General features: G+C 42.6%; 1 protein-coding gene across 2 annotated transcripts in view; it reads right to left on the bottom strand.

Annotated features, from left to right (window-relative positions):
* Nucleotides 1-23,321, bottom strand: part of LOC128687034 (uncharacterized) — a 197,515-nt gene that overhangs the window by 161,507 nt on the left and 12,687 nt on the right. For both annotated transcript variants that reach the window (XM_070082410.1, XM_070082411.1), the window contains exon 2: nucleotides 6,244-6,428. In XM_070082410.1, the coding sequence (XP_069938511.1) occupies nucleotides 6,244-6,428 (185 nt within the window). The remainder of the gene's footprint in view (nucleotides 1-6,243; nucleotides 6,429-23,321) is intronic.

Raw genomic sequence — 23,321 nt, 5'->3', positions numbered from 1 at the left:
TAGGCGTGAGTGATGAGTTGTGTAATGTCGTCTGCAAAGGCTAGTGTGATGGAGTTGCGGTAAACAGGTGTTGGATTGTCGTTAGTGTATAAAATGTAGAGGGTATGGGAGAGGACAGATCCCTGGGGTACTCCAGCATTTAGTGTGAAGTAGTCAGAGTAACAGCCTTGGAATTTGATTCTCATGGTACGGCCGTCTAGGAAGTTGCAGAGGAGTTTACGAGTAGTGAGAGGCAGGTTAAAGTTAGTGCAGAGTTTGTACTTTAGCCCTTCGTGCCAGTGTCAAAAGCTTTTTCAACGTCTTTTGCAACCAGGGCTGTCCTGTTTCTTTGTTTTGTGTTCGTGTGGATGTAGTTGAGAATGATGTTAATGGCATCATGTGTGGATCTGTGTGTTCTGAAGCCAAACTGGCCATCAGAAAGTAGAGAGTTGTGTTCCAGGTATCTGCGAAGGCGATGGCTGATGAGTTTTTCAAAGAGTTTTCCTAAGGTTTCAAGGAGGCTGATAGGGCGATAGTTTCTAGGGTCAGAGTGGTCTTTTTTGGGTTTAGGAAGGAGGATAGCAGTAGCAGCTTTGAAGAGGGAAGGGAAGTATCCAGAGGCAAGGGAGGCATTGAGGAGGTTTGTGTAGGCAGTAATGATAGAGTCAGGAAGGTGTTTTAGGATAGTATGGTTTAGGCCAGAGACACCAGGAGTCTTGGGAGGAAGGCGTACAAGGAAACTTTTAATGTCTGTGTTGGTGAAAGGAGTGTCGAGTTCTTGGGAGGAGGTAAGAGAGTCCAGATGGATGTGGCTGTCTGGTGTTGTTTCTTGTGTGTGTGCAGTGTTCCAGTGTTCTATGTTTTGAATGTGTCTAATAATGTTTGGGTGAGGTGGGTGAGGGCGGAAGATGTTCTCCCGGATGTGTTTGAAGCTGTTAGTGGCAGCCTGCGGGTCTGAGATGTGTGTGTTGTTGTGGGTGATGTGTTTGAATTTGTTGGTGGGAGTTGTGCCCCTGATTTTTTTATAAAGTTCCTGAAGGCTTTAGTGTTTTTAATACGTTGTTTGTCTGCTTGTTGTATGAGTTGTGACCAGTGATTGTTGTGGTCTTGGTCTAGGCTGTGTAAAATGTTGTTTCTAAGGTAAGTGAGATCTAATCGGACTTGATTAAATCTATGTGTGTTATAGAGGAAGCGATTGTGGTAGCATATAATTAGTCTTCTTGTTCTGATTGAGGGTTTGAAGGAATAACGAGTAGTGTGAGTTTTCTTTGGTATTGCGGTGTTGGCTGCTTGTGTAATGGTGTCCTGGATGAGAGCAAGTTGAGTGTCGATGTCAGAGATAGGTTTGTTGTTGTAGTCATAGGTGAGGTTAGTACTGTCTATGTGTTGTTTGAAAGTATCCCAGTCAGCGTTCTTGTAGGAGAAGGTGTGGCTGGGATGAGGATAGGGTTGGAGGAGATGTGTAAGATGACTGGGATGTGATCAGAGCCTGTAATAGGGCCAGGTGAGATGTAGTGTTGAAATAGAGAGCTGGCTCGGTTTGCAAGAATGATGTTTGGTTTGCCTTGGCCAGTGTGGTTGTAGAAGGTGTTGAAGTCTGGGCTGAGCTGAATTAGGTGTTTATGGTTTGTGAAGTTGAGTAATTGGTGACCAAGTTGGTTGGTACTGGTGTGATGAAAGGCGGTGTGTTTGGCATTCATGTCAGTTAGAAGGTATGTTGGTGTGTTGGTGTAGTTGAAGACTAAGAAAAGGTCGTGTATGTTGAGAATAGTGTTTGGGCGAGCATAGGTGGTGAAAAAGATAAAGGGGCCAAGGTGGGTGTGTATTCTGACCGCAAGACAGTGTTGTTGTATAAAAGGGTAGAACAATATAACAATAGTGGGGACAGAACAATATAATAATAGTGGGGATAGAACAATATAACAATAGTGGGGGTAGAACACTATAACAGTAGTGATAGAACAATATAACAGTAGTGATAGAACAATATAACAATAGTGGGGGTAGAACAATATAACAATAGTGGAGGTAGAACAATATAACAGTAGTGATAGAACAATATAACAAGTGGGGTAGAACAATATAACAATAGTGGAGGTAGAACAATATAACAATAGTGGGGGTAGAACAATATAACAATAGTGGGGGCAGAACAATATAACAGTAGTGATAGAACAATATAACAAGTGGGGGTAGAACAATATAACAATAGTGGGGGGAGAACAATATAACAATAGTGAGGATAGAACAATATAAAAGTAGTATAAATTTGAGCATCCCCAAAAAAAGTCGTGATCTCCTGGCTAAAGGAGTGTGTCGTTCTCTCTCCTGCAAATTCTTTCACTCAGAAATATGCCACTCTTCGGTCCTCCAAAAACAGTGCTACAACACCAGCTGCTTTGCATGCCATTTAAGAGGGACCATGAGGTACAGACCTCATAAGACAAACAATAGTAGTTACGACAACCCCACTCCAAGTTATTTTTTAGTGGTGGGAAACGAAGAAAGAAAATGGAAGGAAATAACAAAACTAGTCCACTACCTTGGAGCCTTGTTGAACTGGAGGCACAGCCAGTGGTCCCCCATGGCCCTCCAGAACCACAACTAGTGATGGCAAAAACAAAATCCCCCCAACAAACACAGAATACAACCTCGTTTATATTTGTTAATATACAAGGCCTTAAACCATCCACCACCAACAAAATACCTTTCATCAGTGGACTTCTGGAGGAGTCAAATGCAATGTTTGCAGCCTTCACAGAGACCCACACAAGAGACCACTTTGACAACGATATATGGATAAATGGGTACAACCTTTTTAGATGTGACAGAAAGAACAGGCAACAAGGGGGGATTGGCCTGTATGTCAGAGTTGCTCATCTGCATGGAGATGCTGAACACCACAAATTATGTACTTGAAGTTCTGTCAATAAAGATCGAGAACCAAAACCTAGTCATTATGGTTGTATATAAGCCACCAGATGCAACCTTTTAACAGTTCAAGGAACAAGTATTGAAAAATTATTGCTGTCTGGAGTTTACCTGGAGAGAGTTCCAGGGGTCAACGCCCCCGCGGCCCGGTCTGTGATCAGGCCTCCTGGTGGATCAGAGCCTGATAAACCAGGCTGTTACTGCTGGCTGCACGCAAACCAACGTACGAGCCACAGCCCGACTGATCAGGAACCGACTTTAGGTGCTTGTCCAGTGCCAGCTTGAAGACTGCCAGGGGTCTGTTGGTAATCCCCCTTATGTATGCTGGGAGGCAGTTGAACAGTCTCGGGCCCCTGACACTTATTGTATGGTCTCTTAACGTGCTAGTGACACCCCTACTTTTCATTGGGGGGATGTTGCATCGTCTGCCAAGTCTTTTGCTTTCGTTGTGAGTGATTTTCGTGAGCATGTTCGGCACTAATCGCTCTAGGATTTTCCAGGTGTATATAATCATGTATCTCTCCCGCCTGCGTTCCAGGGAATACAGGTTCAGGAACTTCAAGCGCTCCCAGTAATTGAGGTGTTTTATCTCCGTTATGCGCGCTGTGAAGGTTCTCTGTACATTTTCTAGTTCAGCAATTTCACCTGCCTTGAAAGGTGCTGTTAGTGCGTCTGGAAAACCTACCACCTCCATCCCCAAACATCTTACTGTTGGTGATTTCAACCTAAGGCAAAATGGAAGAATGTAGCAAATAATGTTATAGGTGAAACAATCCCTGGAGGCATCGCAGATGAAAGGTCACACACACACGAGCCACTAAATCTTTGCGATAAACACACTCTAAGTCAGCAGATAGTGGAGCCAACAAGACTGGAAAACACACTCGATCTTATCTTCACATATAATGAGGACCTGATAAGAAGCATAATATCAGTAGTGGGGGTAGAACAATATAACAGTAGTGGGGGTAGAACAATATAACAGTAGTGGGGGTAGAACAATATAACAGTAGTGGGGGTAGAACAATATAACAGTAGTGGGGGTAGAACAATATAACAGTAGTGGGGGTAGAACAATATAACAGTAGTGGGGGTAGAACAAAATAACAGTAGTGGGGGTAGAACAATATAACAGTAGTGGGGGTAGAACAATATAACATTAGTGGGGGTAAAACAATATAATAGTAGTGGGGGTAGAACAATATAACAGTAGTGGGGTAGAACAATATAACAGTAGTGGGGGTAGAACAATATAACAGTAGTGGGGTAGAACAATATAACAGTCGTGGGGGTAAACAATATAACAGTAGTGGGGGTAGAACAATATAACAGTAGTGGGGGTAGAACAATATAACAGTAGTGGGGTAGAACAATATAACAGTAGTGGGGGTAGAACAATATAACAGTAGTGGGGGTAGAACAATATAACAGTAGTGGGGTAGAACAATATAACAGTAGTGGGGGTAGAACAATATAACATTAGTGGGGGTAAACAATATAACAGTAGTGGGGGTAGAACAATATAACAGTAGTGGGGGTAGAACAATATAACAGTAGTGGGGTAGAACAATATAACAGCAGTGGGGTAGAACAATATAACAGTAGTGGGGGTAGAACAATATAACAGTAGTGGGGTAGAACAATATAACAGCAGTGGGGTAGAACAATATAACAGTAGTGGGGGTAGAACAATATAACAGTAGTGGGGGTGCAATAATATAACAGTAGTGGGGGTAGAACAATATAACAGTAGTGGGGGTAGAACAATATAACAGCAGTGGGGTAGAACAATATAACAGTAGTGGGGGTAGAACAATATAACAGTAGTGGGGGTAGAACAATATAACAGTAGTGGGGGTGCAATAATATAACAGTAGTGGGGGTAGAACAATATAACAGTAGTGGGGGTGCAATAATATAACAGTAGTGGGGGTAGAACAATATAAAAGTAGTGGGGGTAGAACAATATAACAGTAGTGGGGGTAGAACAATATAACAGTAGTGGGGTAGAACAATATAACAGTAGTGGGGTACAATAATATAACAGTAGTGCGGGTAGAACAATATAACAGTAGTGGGGGTAGAACAATATAACAGTAGTGGGGGTACAATAATATAACAGTAGTGGGGGTAGAACAATATAACAGTAGTGAGGGTAGAACAATATAACAATAGTGGGGCAGAACAATATAACAGTAGTGGGGGTACAATAATATAACAGTAGTGGGGTAGAACAATATAACAGTAGTGGGGCTAGAACAATATAACAGTAGTGGGGTAGAACAATATAACAGTAGTGGGGGTACAATAATATAACAGTAGTGGGGGTAGAACAATATAACAGCAGTGGGGGTAGAACAATATAACAGTAGTGGGGGTAGAACAATATAACAGTAGTGGGGTAGAACAATATAACAGTAGTGGGGGTACAATAATATAACAGTAGTGGGGGTAGAACAATATAACAGTAGTGGGGGTAGAACAATATAACAATAGTGGGGGTAGAACAATATAACAGTAGTGGGGTAGAACAATATAATAGTGGGGGTAGAACAATATAACAGTAGTGGGGTAGAACAATATAACAGTAGTGGGGGTACAATAATATAACAGTAGTGGGGTAGAACAATATAACAGTAGTGGGGGTAGAACAATATAACAGCAGTGGGGTAGAATATAACAGTAAGGGGTAGAACAATATAACAGTAGTGGGGGTAGAACAATATAACAGTAGTGGGGGTAGAACAATATAACAGTAGTGGAGTTAGAACAATATAACAGTAGTGGGGTTAGAACAATATAATAGTAGGGGGTTGAACAATATAACAGTAGGGGATAGAACAATGTAATAGTAGGGGTAGAATATAACAGTAGGGGTTAGAACGATATAACAGGGGTAGAACAATATGACAGAAGGGGTAGAACAATATAACAGTAGGGGTAGAACAATATAACAGTAGAGAGAAGAACAATATAACAGGGGTAAAAGAATATGACAGAAGGGGTAGAACAATATAACAGTAGGGTGGTAGAACACTATAACAGTAGTGGGGTAGAACAAAATAACAGTAATGCGGCTAGAACAATATAACAGTAGTGGAGGTAGAACAATATAACAGTAGTGGGGGCAGAACAATATAACAGTAGTCGGGGTAGAACAATATAACAGTAGTGGGGGTAGAACAATATAACAGTAGTGGGGGTAGAACAATATAACAGTAGTGGGGGTAGAACAATATAACAGTAAGGGGTAGAACGATATAACAGAAAGGGTTAGAACAATATAACAGCAGGTGGGGTACGAGAGCAGTGGGTGTAAGAGAGGCAGCTTACCGTTGAGCAGGTGTGAGGTGGTCCAACATACGCCCCAGAGAAGAGACAAGGCCAGGCAGGTTGTTCCTGACGGGACTGAGTCGCAGTAGACGAGTGAAGGGAGGTCCTAGCACGCCCACACCCACGCCAGGCAGCCTGGTGCCACCCACCACGCCCGCTGCAAGCACCACCGTGCACTCCAGAGCCTAGTGGTGAGTGAAGGAATAGTGAGATGAGTGTGAAACACAGCTGAAGGGGGTAGGAGAGTTTAAGTGGGGAGAAATAAATGGGATTAGGCAGGAAATAGTAGCAGTAATGCTGAAGGATAAGTTTTGGCAGGAAAAAAGGGAATATAAATGTATAAATTAAAGGATTATGTGGAGTAAACAAGGACTAGACAGAGAAATTTTGGGAAATGTTAAGTGAGTGCATGGGTAGTTTTGAACTAAGTGAGAGAGTACTTGTGATTGGGGATCTCAATGCCAAAGTGGGTAAAAATGTTGTGGAGGTAGTAGTAGGTAAATTTACGGTGCCAGAGGTAAATGAAAATTGGAAGCCTTTAACTGAACTATGTGTAGAAAGAGGTTTGGTAATAAGTAATATATATTTTATGAAAAAGGGATAAATAAGTATACAGGATAAGATATAGCATGTAATGAAAGTAATTTGTCAGATTATGTATTAGTGGATAAAAGGTTGATGGATAGCCTTCAGGATGTACATGTTTATAGAGGGGCAACGGATATATCGGATCATTATTTAGTTGTAGCTACAGTTAGAGTAAGAGGTAGATGGGACAAAAGGTATATGGCAACAGCAAGTAAGAGAGAGGTGAAAGTGTATAAACTAAGGGAGGAGGAGGTTAGGGTGAGATATAAGTAACTATTGGCAGAAAGGTGGGCTAGTGCAAGTATCAGTAGTTGGGGGGGGGGGGTTGAAGAGGGATGGGATAGTTTTATAAATACAGTGTTAGAATGTGGGGCAGAAGTTTGTAACTATAGGAGGGTGGGTGCAGGAGAAAAGAGTGATTGGTGGAATGATGAGGTAAAAGGTGTGATAAAAGAGAAAAAGATTGCTTATGAGAGGTTTTTACAAAGCATAAATGATATAAGAAGGGTGGAGTACATGGAGAGTAAAAGAAAGATGAAGAGAGTGCAAAAGGAGAGGAAATGACAGAGTGGGTGAGGCGCTGTCAACAAATTTTGCGGAAAATAAGAAAATTTTGGGAGTGAGATAAACCTCTCAAGAAAGCCTAGGGAACGAATAGATTTGTCAGTTAAAAATAGAGTAGGGGAGTTAGTAAATGGGAAGTTGGAGGTTTTGGGTAGATGGCAGGAATATTTTGAGGAACTTTTAAATGTTGAGGAAGAGAGGGAGGTGGTATTTTCATGCACTGGCCAGGGAGGTATAACATCTTTTAGGAGTGAAGAAGAGCAGGATGTGAGCGTGGGGGAGGTGCTTGAGGCAAACGTAGAATGAAACGGGGTAAAGCAGCTGGAATTGATGGGATCATGAAAGAAATGTTAGAAGCAGGGGGAGATACAGTGTTGGAGAGGTTGGTATTTTTGTTCAATTTATGAAAGAGGGGAAGGTACCGAGGGATTGTGAAAATTATAAGGAAAAAAGTTTACTGAGTATACTAGGTAAAGTGTACGGTAGGGTTATTACTGAAAGAATTAAAGGTAGGACAGACAGCAGGATTGCAGAAGAACAGGGAGGCTTTAGAATGGGTAGGATATGCGTAGATCAAGTGTGTGCATTGAAGCGTATATGTGAACAGTATTTTGATAAAGGTAGGGAGGGTTCCACTTCATTTTTATGGATTTAGAAAAGGCATATGATAGGGTGGATAGGGGAGCAATGTGGTAAATCTTGCTAGTGTATAGAATAAGTAGTAAGATACTAAATGTTGTAAAGTTTTTATGAGGATAGTGAGGCTCAGGTTAGGGTGTGTAGGAGAGAGGGAGATTACTTCCCAGTAAAAATAGGCCTTAGACAGGGATGTGTAATGTCACCATGGTTGTTTAACATATTTATAGATGGGGTTGTAAAAGAAGTAAATGCTAGGGTGTTGGGGAGAGGGGTGGGATTAAATTATGAGGAATCAAATACAAAACTGGAGTTGACACAGTTACTTTTTGCTGATGATACTGTGCTTTTGGGAGATTCTAAAGAAAAGCTGCAAAGGCTAGTGGACGAGTTTGGGAGGGTGTGTAAAGAAAGTTGAAAGTGAATATAGATAAGAGTAAGGTGATGAGGGTATCAAATGATTTAAATAAAGAAAAACTGGATATCACATTGGAGGGAGGGAGTATGGAAGAAGTGAATATGTTCAGATATTTGGGAGTTGACTTGTCAGCAGAAGGGTTTATGAAGGACTAAATTAACCATAGAATTGATGAAGGAAAAAACTGTGAGTGGTTCTTTAAGGTATCTGTGGAGACAAAAAATGTTATCTACAGAGGCAAAGACGGGAATGTACGAGAGTATAGTGGTACCAACACTCTTATATGGGTGTGAAACATGGGTTGTAAATGCTGCAGCAAAGAGGAGGGTGGAGGCAATGGAGATGTCGTGTCTAAGGGCAATGTGTGGTGTAAATATTATGCAGAAAATTTGTAGTGTGTAAATTAAGAAGTGTGGAGTTACTCAAAGTATTAATCAGAGGGCTGAAGAGGCGTATAAATCTGTAGTGGAAGGAAGGTGGCATAGGGGTCGTCCTACGAAAGGTTGGAGGGAGGGGGTAAAAGAGGTTTTGTGGGCGAAGAGCTTGGACTTCCAGCCAGCATGTGTGAGCATGTTAGATAGGAGTGAATGGAGACAAATGGTTTTTGGGACCTGACGAGCTGCTGGAGTGAACAGGGTAATTTTTGTGAAGGGATTCAGGGAAACCGATTAGTCGTACTTGAGTTCTGGAGATGGGAAGTACAATGCCTGCACTTTAAAGGAGGGGGTTGGGATACTGGCTGTTTGGAGTAACATCTAAACTTTCGCATGTGAGCGCCTCTGCAAAGACAGTGATTATATACGAGTGATGATGAACTTTTTCTTCTTTTTGGGGATTTTCTTTCCTTTTTCGTCACCCTCCTTCACCCACCCTCATGTTGTACTGGCCCGCCATTGTGAGCGAGAACCCAGAGGACCACCCAATCCTACAAGAACCAAGTACCCAGCCAAGCTAGGTGTGTTACTCTTGGTCCGAGGACATACGGAGGTGTGGGAGCTTTCAAGCTAATTTCATTCTAATCCCTCTTTGGTGTACTAGCGTACGAGCAGCATATATATATATTATTGGTTCTTGTAGGATTGGGTGGTCCTGTGGGTTAAGGCGTCATGTGGTTCTCGCTCACAATGGCAGGCCAGTACAACATGAGTTCGAAGCCTTGGCTAGCGCAGTGTTTTATGTATAATATATATATATATATATATATATATATATATATATATATATTTATATATATATATATATATATATATATATATAAACAAACACTGATCTCTGGCTGAAGGAGACTCGAACCTACGAACCTTGGAACAAGGTACGCAGTGCTTTACCAATCTACCCACACTGGACCAATACCTTCGAGTCCAGCTTGCGCTAGACTTTGATCGAAGGCAGCCAGCTTTCAGGGAGAAGGCTTATATATAATATAATATAATATAATATATATATATATATATATATATATATATATATATATATATATATATATATATATATATATATATATATATATATATATATATATATATACAAACACTGATCTTCGGCCAGAGATCAGTGTTTGTGTATATTTCGCCTGCTCTTGCGAATTCCTTGCATATATATATATATATATATATATATATATATATATATATATATATATATATATATATATATATATATATATATATATATATATATATATATATATGTAGGATCTGCAGGAGGTTACACTGGAATTCGACCTCAGCACCTCAAAGAGATGGTAAATCCAGTACTCGGTGCATCTGCATCAATTCTTCTCACCGAGTTAACAACTATCGTCAACAACTGCCTGGCTGGGCGAATCCCAGAAGAAATTAAACCTTTCTGTTTTGGAGCCTCACTGTGTGCGTTGAAGGATAGGGGAATCAGACCCATTGCGGTTGGAAACACTCTTCGGCGTCTCGTTGCCAAAGCAGCAGTAAGAAACATTCGCCATCAGAGTACAAAACAAATTCTGGCCACAAAATAGAGCGAAACACCAACGTCAAAGACCTGGGAGTGATCATGTCGGAGGATCTCACCTTCAAGGACCATAACATTGTATCAATCGCATCTGCTAGAAAAATGACAGGATGGATAATGAGAACCTTCAAAACTAGGGAGGCTAAGCCCATGATGACACTCTTCAGATCACTTGTTCTATCTAGGCTGGAATATTGCTGCACACTAACAGCACCTTTCAAGGCAGGTGAAATTGCTGACCTAGAAAATGTACAGAGAACCTTCACGGCGCGCATAACGGAGATAAAACACCTCAATTACTGGGAGCGCTTGAGGTTCCTAAACCTGTATTCCCTGGAACGCAGGCAGGAGAGATACATGATTATATACACCTGGAAAATCCTAGAGGGACTAGTACCGAACTTGCACACGAAAATCACTCACTACGAAAGCAAAAGACTTGGCAGACGATGCAACTTCCCCCAATGAAAAGCAGGGGTGTCACTAGCACGTTAAGAGACCATACAATAAATGTCAGGGGCCCGAGACTGTTCAACTGCCTCCCAGCATACATAAGGGGGATTACCAACAGACCCCTGGCAGTCTTCAAGCTGGCACTGGACAAGCACCTAAAGTCGGTTCCCGACCAGCCGGGCTGTGGCTCGTACGTTGGTTTGCGTGCAGCCAGCAGCAACAGCCTGGTTGATCAGGCTCTGATCCACCAGGAGGCCTGGTCACTGACTGGGCCGCGGGGGCGTTGACCCCCGGAACTCTCTCCAGGTAAACTCCAGGTAGAAGCTGCCAGTTTACTCCAGCCACACCAACTGGGCTTTGGGGTCTCTCAAGGCACGGGCCTACATCAGGGACCTACCAGAAGACAAGACCGTAGTCAAACTTGATTTTAGAAATGCCTTTAATATGGTGAAGAAAGATGCTGTCTTGCCAGCTATTCGGGATCGGTTCACCAGTCTTTTTCCCTTCATTTCAGCCGGCTACAGCAAACCCTCAATTCTTTTGTTTGGAAAACATGAAATTCTCTCATCAGAAAGTGTTCAGCAGGGTGACCCACTAGCTCCACTTCTCTTCTGCTTGGCAGTAAGAGAACTAACTTCCAGCCTACGCAGCGAGCTCAACATCTGGTACCTGGATGATGGCACTCTGGTAGGCAGGGCCGAATTAAGAAGCCTCCGGGCCCTAGGCTATTCAGATTGGCGGGGCCCCTTTGAGTTACGGGTAAGCGAAGCGACCCCTACCAGCATGGGGGTGGGGGGGGGTCGGTGTGAGCCTGTTTAAGGTCTAATTAAATACATTCTGGCTATTTAGATTAAATTTAATAGGGAAAGTACATGAAGACAACCAAAACCATTTACCAACAGCCATTATAACTATCTTGTTAAATCATGCATTTTAAAGAGAATAAACTCAAGACAGCATAGTATTACTAGATTAGGCTATTAAAGTAGTGACATCATGTACCTATTATATTCAGCATAACCACTACAGCACTATTATTCCCTTTATAAATCACTGACCATTATTGTTATCATTGCATCATGCATAAGACTATCAAATCATATAAACTACAGAAAATTGGAGAGGAATCTCCCATACTCACCCATTAGCGGGAAAACACAGCTGTTCTGATGTAAACAAAGGCGTGTTGAGTGTTGCCATCTATTGTTAGGTTTATTTATTTTTATTTTATTTTATTTCATTATTTATTTTTGTTTTGATTAATTTTTAAAAATCAATTTTACTCTCCAAACACTTGAACTTTTTAGGTAGGGACCCCTTTGCACTTGCAGCATGTGCGCAGTCTTGGATGAGCCCCTGAACCCCTTGGACCGCGGGGCCCCCAAATGTGCGGGGCCCAAGGCAAATGCCTAGTTTGCCTATGCGGTAATACGGCCCTGCTGGTAGGTACTGAAGAGTCCCTGGTAGGGGACCTACAACTGGTGAAAACACAGGGAGAAGACTTGGGACTCATCCTCAATCCCTCCAAGTGTGAAATCATCACGGCGAACCAGGAAATAATCAATGCTGTGCGAAGAACCCTCCCAGAATTCTCTACTACCACTCCGTCCAACAGTACCTTCTTGGGAGCACTGCTGGGTCACCAGGCCATCGACACAGTCCTCAAGGACAAATTGAATGACCTGATGAGAATGAAGGAGAGAATAAGCAATCTTGATGCCCATGATGCTCTGTATCTCCTCACAAGGTGCCTTACTATTCCAAGACTCACTTACTTCCTGAGGTGTGCACCCTCTTTTGACAACCCAACACTCGAATATGACGCACACCTGAGGTCAACCTTTAAGAAGGCACTGAACCTGTCACTAGAGGATCAGCAATGGGATCAGGCAACCCTCCCAGTGCGACTGGGAGGTATAGGGGTGCGCAAAGCAACGCATGTTGCTTTACCTGCTTTTCTGTCTTCGTGTTTGGCGTCCAGTGCATTAGTCAAGAAGATTGTTCCCGAACGCTTGAGAGACGTGGTAGGAGCTCAAGACCCCAGGTTTACTGAAGCAGCGATGTGGTGGGACACCTTTACAGATTCCTCCAGTAGACCAGCTCTTCCCAAAGAACACAAACAGCCCCACTGGGACAAACCGATCATGGAAAAAACCGCCAACACAATGCTCTCCAACGCCTCAGGAAAGGACAAAGCTCGTCTCTTGGCACTGAAGGCACCACACTCAGATTTCCTGTTAGCTGTTCCTAATTCCTCCTTGGGCACTCGACTAGACCCACAGGCCATTCGGATTGGTGTTGCTCTTCGCCTAGCCGCCCCCATCCTCACCAAACATAGGTGTATCTGCGGCAGGGCGACAGCTGGTCAATTCGGACTTCATGGTCTCGTGTGTCACACAGCAGAAGGAAAGTATGCCAGGCATGAGGAGATCAATGACATCATAAAGAGAAGCCTCGCCACAGCCCGTTTCCCAGCTCAACGGGAACCCCAAGTGCAGACGTCTGACGGAAGTGAAAAGCGCCCTGATGGAGCCACTATGGTACCTTGGAAGAATGGAAATCAGATTGCCAGGGACTACACCTGTGCCGCCACATTGGCAGACACCTACTTGCCATACTCCGTAGTGGGAGGGGGTGGAGCTGCCAGCCACAGGGAGACCCAGAAGATCCGCAAATATGAAGACCTTCCCCCTTGCTATAACTTCATACTAATAGGGTCGGAGACCCTTGGAGCATGGGGCAAGTGTGCTCTAAAGTTCCTCAAAGAGCTGGGTGAAAAGCTCATCATAGAAACCAAGGACCACAGGGCGACCAGCTTCCTCTTTCAGAGACTCAGTGTTGCGATCCAGAGAGGAAATGCCTGCAGCATTCTGGGCACGCGGCCCATCGCCGGGGAGCTGGACGAAGTATTCGAGATGTAGCTCTGAGTTACATATGTTGTTTTACTTTCTATTGTATATTTGTGAATGTTTTGTCAATGTATTTTGTCTTTAAATAAAATTTATATTAAATATAGGGAGTAGTAGGAACAATTCTCAAACAGCTTCAGGGAGAACCTCGAGTTTTCCCTGAAGCAAGTTTATTCTTTTCTCATATATATATGTATATATACATATATATATATATATATATATATATATATATATATATATATATATATATATATATATATATATATATATATATATATATATATATATATATATATATATATATATATATATATATATATATATATATATATATATATATATATATATATATATATATATATATAAGAGAGATTAAAGGCAAGTAAGCGACTTAGGGCGACGCTGGCAGACAGATCGATAAAAAATGCTTCTCTGAGCTGCAAGCTTGACTGAGAACGTGTCCCAAGTGTGAATTGAAGAGGATGCTTAGCGTGGATGTCAAACCCACGGATTACGCTTCATTTCCACGAAACGAGAGAGAGAGAGAGAGAGAGAGAGAGAGAGAGAGAGAGAGAGAGAGAGAGAGAGAGAGAGAGAGAGAGAGAGAGAGAAGTGAAAGGGGGTTAAATGTACGACTTCTCAAGTTAGATTTCTATGAAACTCCAATAAAGAAGATCCCAGCAGACCAAAAAAATATTATGTTAAGCGCACATTTACTATTTAATTTGTTTGTTAGAACTTCTCTTAACTTAATAATATATAATTGTGTTTTGTCCAACCCACGGTATTGTTCCTGTCACGGTAGTGTGAGTTAACTGAATTATTCCTGCCACTGTATTGTGACTGTGCAACGATACTGAGACCTTTTTCCTCGAAGATCATTGGATAATAAATGCCACCAAAGTGGTTATAAATAACAAGACACCAGAAGAAAATAGCGTAGGATTTTTTTCAAGATTATAGAAAATAATCTGGAAAAAACCCTACGCTATCCTGGAATAACTGTTTTTAATAAATTTTCAAATGTGTAGATGTTTTCTTCAACATCTTTTAGAACTAAACGGTTCAGGACAGTGCAACATTTAAGTTCCAGACTTCGGAGTGGTCCAGAATAGAAGAAAACGTGAACGCTGTGATTTCATCTAAACGTTTCTAAGTTATGTTTCCAAAACGTGGGTTAAGTCATGTATTCTCTCCAAATCCGAGACACCTGAGTCAGGAAACAGAAGAGGCACTGGAAATGCTCTTTTTTTTTTTTTTGCAAGAAAATAAATATGATAAATACATTTACATGCAATAAAGGGATTAAAATAGCAGATAAAGAATGTGTTTTGGTAGCAATAAAAAGGAGAACATGAAGCCATAATTTTAAGATGTGTTAAATGTATAGCGGTGCATAATAATAATAATAATAATAATAATAATAATAATAATAATAATAATAATAATAATAATAATAATAATAATACTTAATAAACAATCTAGAAAGAACACTGGAAAGCATTTCTTTTCAGGGTCGTAGATGGCTGGGTGGAATAAAAGAGGAAACAGTTTGTCAAATATCATGAAATTAAAAACAAAAGACATACGATCAATTCACAGCGAGACGTGACGCCATGAAAACAAATTCCCTTCATGCGGATGCATACACACACACACACACACACACACACACACACACACACACACACACACACACACACACACACACACACACACACACACACACACACACACACACACACACACACACACACACACACACACACACACACACACACACACACACACACACACACACAGGGACACAGGGACAAGGGGTCACAACTGGAAGCTGAAGACTCAGACGAGTCACAGGGACGTTAGGAAGTATTTCTTCAGTCATAGAGTTGTCAGCAAGTGGAATAGCCTAGCAAGTGAAGTAGTGGAGGCAGGAACCATACATAGTTTTAAGAAGAGGTATGACAAAGCTCAGGAAGCAGAGAGAGAGAGGATCCAGTAGCGATCAGTGAAGAGGCGGGGCCAGGAGCTGAGTCTCGACCCCTGCAACCACAATTAGGTGAGTACAATTAGGTGAGTACACACACCTGGAAAGAAACAAGTATATAATCGACAACCAGCACGGTTTCAGGGAAGGAAAATCCTGTGTCACAAACCTACTGGAGTTTTATGACAATGTGACAAAAGTAAGACAAGAGAGAGAGGGGTGGATAGACTGCATTTTCTTAGAATGCAAGGCCTTCGACACAGTTCCTCACAAGAGGTTACTGCAAAAGCTAGAGGATCAGGCACACATAACAGAAAAGGCACTTTGTAGATGAATGGTTCAGAGAACCGACATGTAGATAAATTAGACACATGTGCAACGCTTGGGTATCTTTATTGAGGAAACGTTTCGCCACACAGTGGCTTCATCAGTCTATACGTAGGAGAAACTTGAAGAACAGGAGGAGAATGAGGTAATCAGTCCCTCAACCTTGAGTCGATGTGTTCAGTCCATCAAGATTGATGGACTGAACACATCGACTCAAGGTTGAGGGACTGATTACCTCATTCTCCTCCTGTTCTTCAAGTTTCTCCTACGTATGGACTGATGAAGAAAAGGCACTGCAATGGATCAGAGAATACCTGACAGGGAGGCAACAACGAGTCATGGTACGTGACGAGGTGTCAGAGTGGGCACCTGTGACATGCGGGGTTCCACAAGGGTCAGTCCTAGGACCTGTGCTGTTTTTGGTATATGTGAATGACATAAGGGAAGGGATAGACTCAGAAGTGTCCTTGTTTGCAGATGATGTGAAGTTAATGAGAATCAAATCGGTCGAGGATCAGGCAGCATTACAAAGAGACCTGGACAGGCTACAAGCCTGGTCCAGCAACTGGCTCCTTGAGTTTAACCCTTCCAAATGCAAAGTCATGAAGATCGGGGAAGGGCAAAGAAGACCGCAGACGGAGTATAGTCTAGGTGGCCAAAGACTGCAAACCTCACTCAAGGAAAAAGATCTGGGGGTGAGTATAATAACGAGCACATCTCCTGAGCCGCACATCAATCAGATAACTGCTGCAGCGCACGGGCGTCTAGCAAACCTAAGGATAGCGTTCCGATACCTCAGTAAGGAATCGTTCAAGACTCTGTACACCATATACGTCAGGCCCATACTGGAGTATGCAGCACCAGTTTGGAAACCACACTTGGTCAAGAACGTCAAAAAATTAGAAAAAGTGCAAAGGTTTGCAACAAGAGTAGTCCCAGAGCTAAGGGGATTGTCCTACGAAGAAAGGTTGAGGGAAATCGGCCTGACGACACTGGAGGACAGGAGGCTCAGGGGAGACATGATAACGACATATAAAATACTGCACAGAATAGACAAGGTGGACAAAGGCGAGATGTTCCAGAGATGGGACACAGAAACAAGAGGTCACAATTGGAAGTTGAAGACTCAGATGAATCAAAGACATGTTAGGAAGTATTTCTTCAGTCATAGAGTAGTTAGGCCCGGTGGCCTGGTGGCTAAAGCTAGCCTAGAAAGTGACGTAGTGGAGGCGGGAACCGAACGAAATATACATAGCTTTAAGACGTAGTGGAGGCGGGAACCATACATAGCTTTAAGACGAGGTTTGATAAAGCTCATGGAGCAGGGAGAGAGAGGACCTAGTAGCAATCAGTGAAGAGGCGGGGCCAGGAGCTATGACTCGACCCATGCAACCACAAATAGGTGAGTACAAATAGGTGAGTACATACACACACACACACAGCGTAAAGAGGGAGGAAAGCTCACAAAATCATTGAAAAAGCAACAATACATGTCTCCTGAAGCACATACACACATCAGCGGTACATGAGCACAGCTAAGCCTGCAGATGTAAGTGACCGAGAAATCTGATGAAGATTCGTTTAAAACTCTATACCTCATACTACATGCGACTCATGCAGAATGAGCATGCTCTGACATGTATAGTATGCAAAGTCATGGAGAAGATTATCAGGAGGAGGGTGGTGGAGCTCCTGGAACGAAACAATATGATAAACAACAACCAGCACGGATTCATGGAAGGCAAATCCCGTCACAAACCTTCTGTAGTTTTATGATATGGTAACAAAAGTAAGACACGACAGAGAGGGGTGGGTTGATTGCATTTTCCTGGACTGCAGGAAGGCCTTCGACACAGTTCCTCACAGGAGGTTAGTGCAGAAGCTGGAGGATCAGGTGCGTATAACAGGAAGGGCACTGCAATGGATCAGAGAATACCTGACAGGGAGGCAACACCGGGTCATGGTACGTGATGAGGTATCACGGAAGGCGCCTGTGACGAGCGGGGTCCCACAGGGGTCAGTCCTAGGACCAGTGCTATTTTTGATATATGTGAATGACTTGGTGGAAGGGATAGACTCTGAAGTGTCCCTGTTCGCAGATGATGTGAAGCTAATGAGAAGGATTAAATCGGATGAGAATCAGGCAGGACTACTAAGAGACCTGGACAGGCTGGACACATGGTTCAGAAACTGGCTTCTCGAATTCAACCCTGCCAAATGCAAAGTCATGAAGATTGGGGAATGGCAAAGAAGACTGCAGACAGAGTATAGGCTAGGTGGACAAAGGCTGCAAACCTCACTCAAGGAGAAAGATCTTGGGGTGACCATAACACCGAGCACGTCTCCGGAGGCACACATCAACCAGATAACTGCTGCAGCATATGGGTGCCTGGCAAACCTGAGAATAGCGTTCCGATACCTTAGTAAGGAATTGTTCAAGACACTGTACACTGTGTACGTCAGGCCCATACTGGAGTATGCAGCACCAGTTTGGAACCCACACCTAGTCAAGCACGTCAAGAAATTAGAGAAAGTACAAAGGTTTGTGAGAAGGCTAGTTCCGGAGCTCAGGGGAATGTCCTACAAAGAAAGGTTGAGGGAAATCGGACTGACGACACTGGAGGACAGGAGGGTCAGGGGAGACATGATAACAACATACAAAATAATGCGTGGAATAGACAAGGTGGACAGAGACAGGATGTTCCAGAGAGGGGACACAGTAACAAGGGGTCACAATTGGAAGCAGAAGACTCAGACGAGTCACAGGGATGTTAGGAAGTATTTCTTCAGTCACAGAGTCATCAGGAAGTGGAATAGCGTAGCAAGTGATGTAGTGGAGGCAGGAACCATACATTGTTTTAAGACGAGGTATGACAAAGCTCAGGAAGCAGAGAGAGAGAGAGAGAGGATCTAGTAGCGATCAGTGAAGCGGCGGGGCCAGGAGCTGAGTCTCGACACCTGCAACCACAATTAGGTGAGTACAGCGAAGCATGAGAGAGTAGGAAGGAGTGCATCAAGACTGGTACCTGAGTTGAAGGGATTGAGTTATATGGAAAGTGTGCGAGAGTTAGAGCTTATGTCACTGAAGGAACGAAGAACATGGAAGAGGAGTGAAGAATAATTACAAATACAAAATTCTCTGTAGACTTGGTAAAAAGAAATAGGCTATTAACCAAGAATGTAGAAAAAACAAGAGGATGGTTGTCAATTACACACCCTAGTGAGCCACAGGGATGTCAAGAATTATTATAATTATAGGGGAGCGCTAAACCCGTAGGAATTATACAGCACCTGTAAGGGGGGGAGGGGGGAAGGTATTCAAACTCAATTCAGGGAACTGTAGCACAGATCCAGTTCCCTAGATCAAGAACCCCTCACCAGCGTCAAGTAATAAGGAATGCCATGAACTGAACAGTGACATTACGCGAGAACGCCTCATCCAGTCGCCTTAAATTTTCAATACCTGCGTACGGTAAAAAGGACCAAATTCTTGGAGCAACTAGTACGTTCATGTGCCCTATAACCAGGTTTGTTGAACCCGTTCCCATCTTCCTGTAATACCTCAGATAACTTTCAAAATCCTCAGTGGCGAGGCTTCAAACCTTCAAAAAGGTGCTAAAACATTCCACGCCGGTTGAGAGTGGAATTCAAATATGTAGGTGCAGATTTGACCATTTTATGGTAAAATAGTGAAACTTTTACTCCCGTTAAATCATGTTAAAATTCAATTTGAATTACATTTGGGCCTTGTAATATCGTAATTTATCATTTTTATTCGTGAAATTTGGATATCAGTTCCCTTATGATGACATGTGAATGCCTCTTCTGATTCCCTTCAAGTCTTGAACGCCAATATTTAACAGAATTATCAACTTATGCAACACTTCGCACAATTCCAGCCGAGTTCACTGAGACGCTGAGGACTAGGCTTATGCAATACAAGATCTTGCACTGACCGAATTACATCTAGTTTAAAATTTTGAAGTTCTTTTTGAATAAACACATTGCTACAGCACATCTCTATACCTCATATATGTGTGTGTGTGTGTGTGTGTGTGTACACCTAACTGTGGTTGCAGGGGTCGAGACTCAGCTCCTGGCCCCGCCTTTTCACTGAGTGCTACTAGGTCCTCTCTCTCCCTGCTCCATGAGCTTTATCATACCTCATCTTAAAGCTATGTATGGTTCCTGCCTCCACTACCTCACTTGCTAGGCTATTCCACTTCCTGACTACTCTATGACTGAAGAAATACTTCCTAAAATCCCTTTGACTCATCTGGGTCTTCAGCTTCCAAGTGTGACCTATTGTTTCTGTGTCCCCTCTTTGGAATATCCTGTCTCTGTCCACCTTGTCTATTCCACACAGTATTTTGTATTTCGTTATCATGTCTCCCCTAACCCTCCTGTCCTCCAGTGTCGTTAGACCGATTTCCCTTAACCTTTCTTCGTAAGACATTCCCCTTAGCTCTGGAACTAACCTTGTCACAAACCTTTGCACTTTCTCTAAATTCTTGACGTGCTTGATGAAGTGTGGGTTCCAAACAGGTGCTGCATACTCCAGTATGGGCCTGACGTACACGGTGTACAGCGTCTTGAACGATTCCTTACTAAGGTATCGGAACGCTATTCTCAGGTTTGCCAGGCGCCAGTATGCTGCAGCAGTTATCTGGTGTGTGTTTGTGTGTGCGTGTGTGTGCGTGTGTGTGCGTGTGTGCGTGTGTGTGTGTGTGTGTGTGTGTGTGTGTGTGTGTGTGTGTGTGTGTGTGTGTGTGTTTGTGTGTGCGTGTGTGTGCGTGTGTGTGTTTGTGTGTGTAAGAGAGAGTGAGAGAATACTTGGGTGGATGAAAGTCGTCTCAAAAAAACGCCATAAACCGTATATTGTCTTGTGAATATAACAGACCACTTTAGGGATCGCAGTAAAATTACGTTATAGGTTCGGATCAATAAGCCAGTCTTTTTAATGCATGAATATATCTTCAGAGTAAATTATGAAGAAGTTGTATTATAATCTGGTGCCAGGCATAATGCTGACCACTGTGGAACACTTCATGCTGTAAAGGGTTGATTTGACCATTATAACCTTAATGTGCTCAACAGCTCTCTCAGATTTACAATGGTTGAGTTCTACTGTAAATCCAAAATCTCAGATGAAGCTTCATCAGAGTGGTCTGGATACGACAAGGATAAAAAAGCAAAAAAGCCCGCCCTGACAAAGACCCTTTGCACTTACAAAATATACAAATATTTGGCCCATTGATTGACTCATCACCTTCTCATCTAAGTACAATTCAGAAAGAGATAGAAACACTGTGAGGAGTATATTTAAAACCTTTAAGAGAAATATTATGATCTGGAAGGATAGCAATCTGATACGGTAAAACCGGCTGGCGTGCGCACTTTAATGTCTTTCTTGAGTTACATTGGAATTCATGAAAGATTCAGGAGTGGCATCAGTGATTTATTTTTATATCAAATAATTCGTATTTCATTTTTTTATTTATATCCTTCACATAAAATTTGGTCTCTGTTATGCAGAGCAATTCGGGCAAATACGGTCAATTTTGTCCCAGGATGCGACCCACACCAGTCGACTGACACCCAGGTATCCATTTTTACTGATGGGTGAACAGGGACAACCGTTATAAGGAAACACACCCAATGCTTCCACCCTTGCCGGGAATCAAACCCGAGCCCTCTGCGTGTGAAGCGAGATAAGATTTCGTTCGAATTTTAACCTCGAAGGGTTAGCCACCTAAGATAACCCAAGATAGGCAGTACGTCCTCGAGGACTGTCTGTCTTATTTCCAATGGGGTCCTCAATCTTGTTCCCCAGGATGCGACCAACGCCAGTCGACTAACACCCAGGTACCTCTTTGCTGCTAGGTGAACAGGACAACAGGTGTAATGAAACGCGTCGAAATGTTTCCACCCCGCCGGGATTCGAACCCGGGCCCTCTACGTGTGAAGCGAGAGCTTTGCCAGACAGGTCACGGGCCACCGTTTAGATCCTTTAGCTCCGTTAGATCCTTAATCGATTATGCTGCGCCCATAAGGAAAATTCTCTCTTGCCACATTTTCTAAAAAATGATAAAATGGATGATGAGAACTTCAAGCCAGTGATGATTCTCTTCAAATCGCTTGTTTTCTCTAGGATGGAATATTTCTGTACAATACCGGCGTCTTTCAAGGCAGGTAAAACTGCTGACCTGAGAAGTGTACAGAGAGCCTTCACGGCACACATAACTACGATAATACACCTAAATTACTGGGAATGGTTGAAGGTTCTTGAGTTGTACTCCCTGGAACGCAGGAGAGAAAGATGCATGATAATATACACATGGAAAATCCTAGAGGAATTAGTACCAAATTCACACATGAAAATCATTCCCCAAGAAAGCAAAAGACTCGGCAGGAAATGCAATATTTCCCCAATGTAAAGCAGGGGTGCCACGAGTACACTAAGAGTCAACATATTAAGTGTCAGGGGCCCAAGACTGCTCAACTGCCTCCCAACACACATAAGGGGGATTACCAACAGACCTCTGGCTGTCTTCAAGGAGATAGATAGGCACCTAAAGTCAGTATCTGACCAGCCGGGCTGTAGTTCGTACGTCAGTCCACATGCGGCCAGCAGTAACAGCCTGATTTATCAGGCCCTGATCCACCACAAGACCTTGTCACAGACCGGGTCGCAGGGGCGTTGACCCCTGAAACCCTCTTCAGGTATACTCCAGATATCATAAATCTACCAAAGTTCCTAATATGTACAAAGAACTTGGGGTTCCTAGCATCACGGAATGGATAATTGAAATTAACACATTACTTGATATTAGATGTTAAGAAATGAACCAGACACTGTCACTGTAAATCTTACTAAAAGTCTAGACGTAAACACACAGATTTATGTAAAAAAAAATCTAAATGGGTTGTGTACAACACTGTATACAACAAAACATTTCACCCCTCCATGGAAGTTGTGTTCATTTAATATCACATACCTGCAAGTCCCTCCCAAGAAGCTCGTCACTTGCAGTACCTTCCTTTAATCACTTGCAAAGGCAACTAATTGCTCAAGAAGAAATTTCTCTCTTAACTGTTAGAAATATTTTATCACAAGTTAATTAATGATTTAATTAATGATTTAAGCAGGGGTCTACAGGCAGGGCTGCATCTGCTCTTGTTGCTACTTCCTTAGATAATAATAAGA

This window comes from Cherax quadricarinatus, chromosome 7, assembly GCF_038502225.1.
Source record: "Cherax quadricarinatus isolate ZL_2023a chromosome 7, ASM3850222v1, whole genome shotgun sequence".
In the NCBI taxonomy this organism is placed as follows: Eukaryota; Metazoa; Arthropoda; class Malacostraca; order Decapoda; family Parastacidae; genus Cherax; species Cherax quadricarinatus.
Note: the sequence above shows the minus strand (reverse complement) of the source record. Positions and strands in the feature narration are given on the sequence as shown.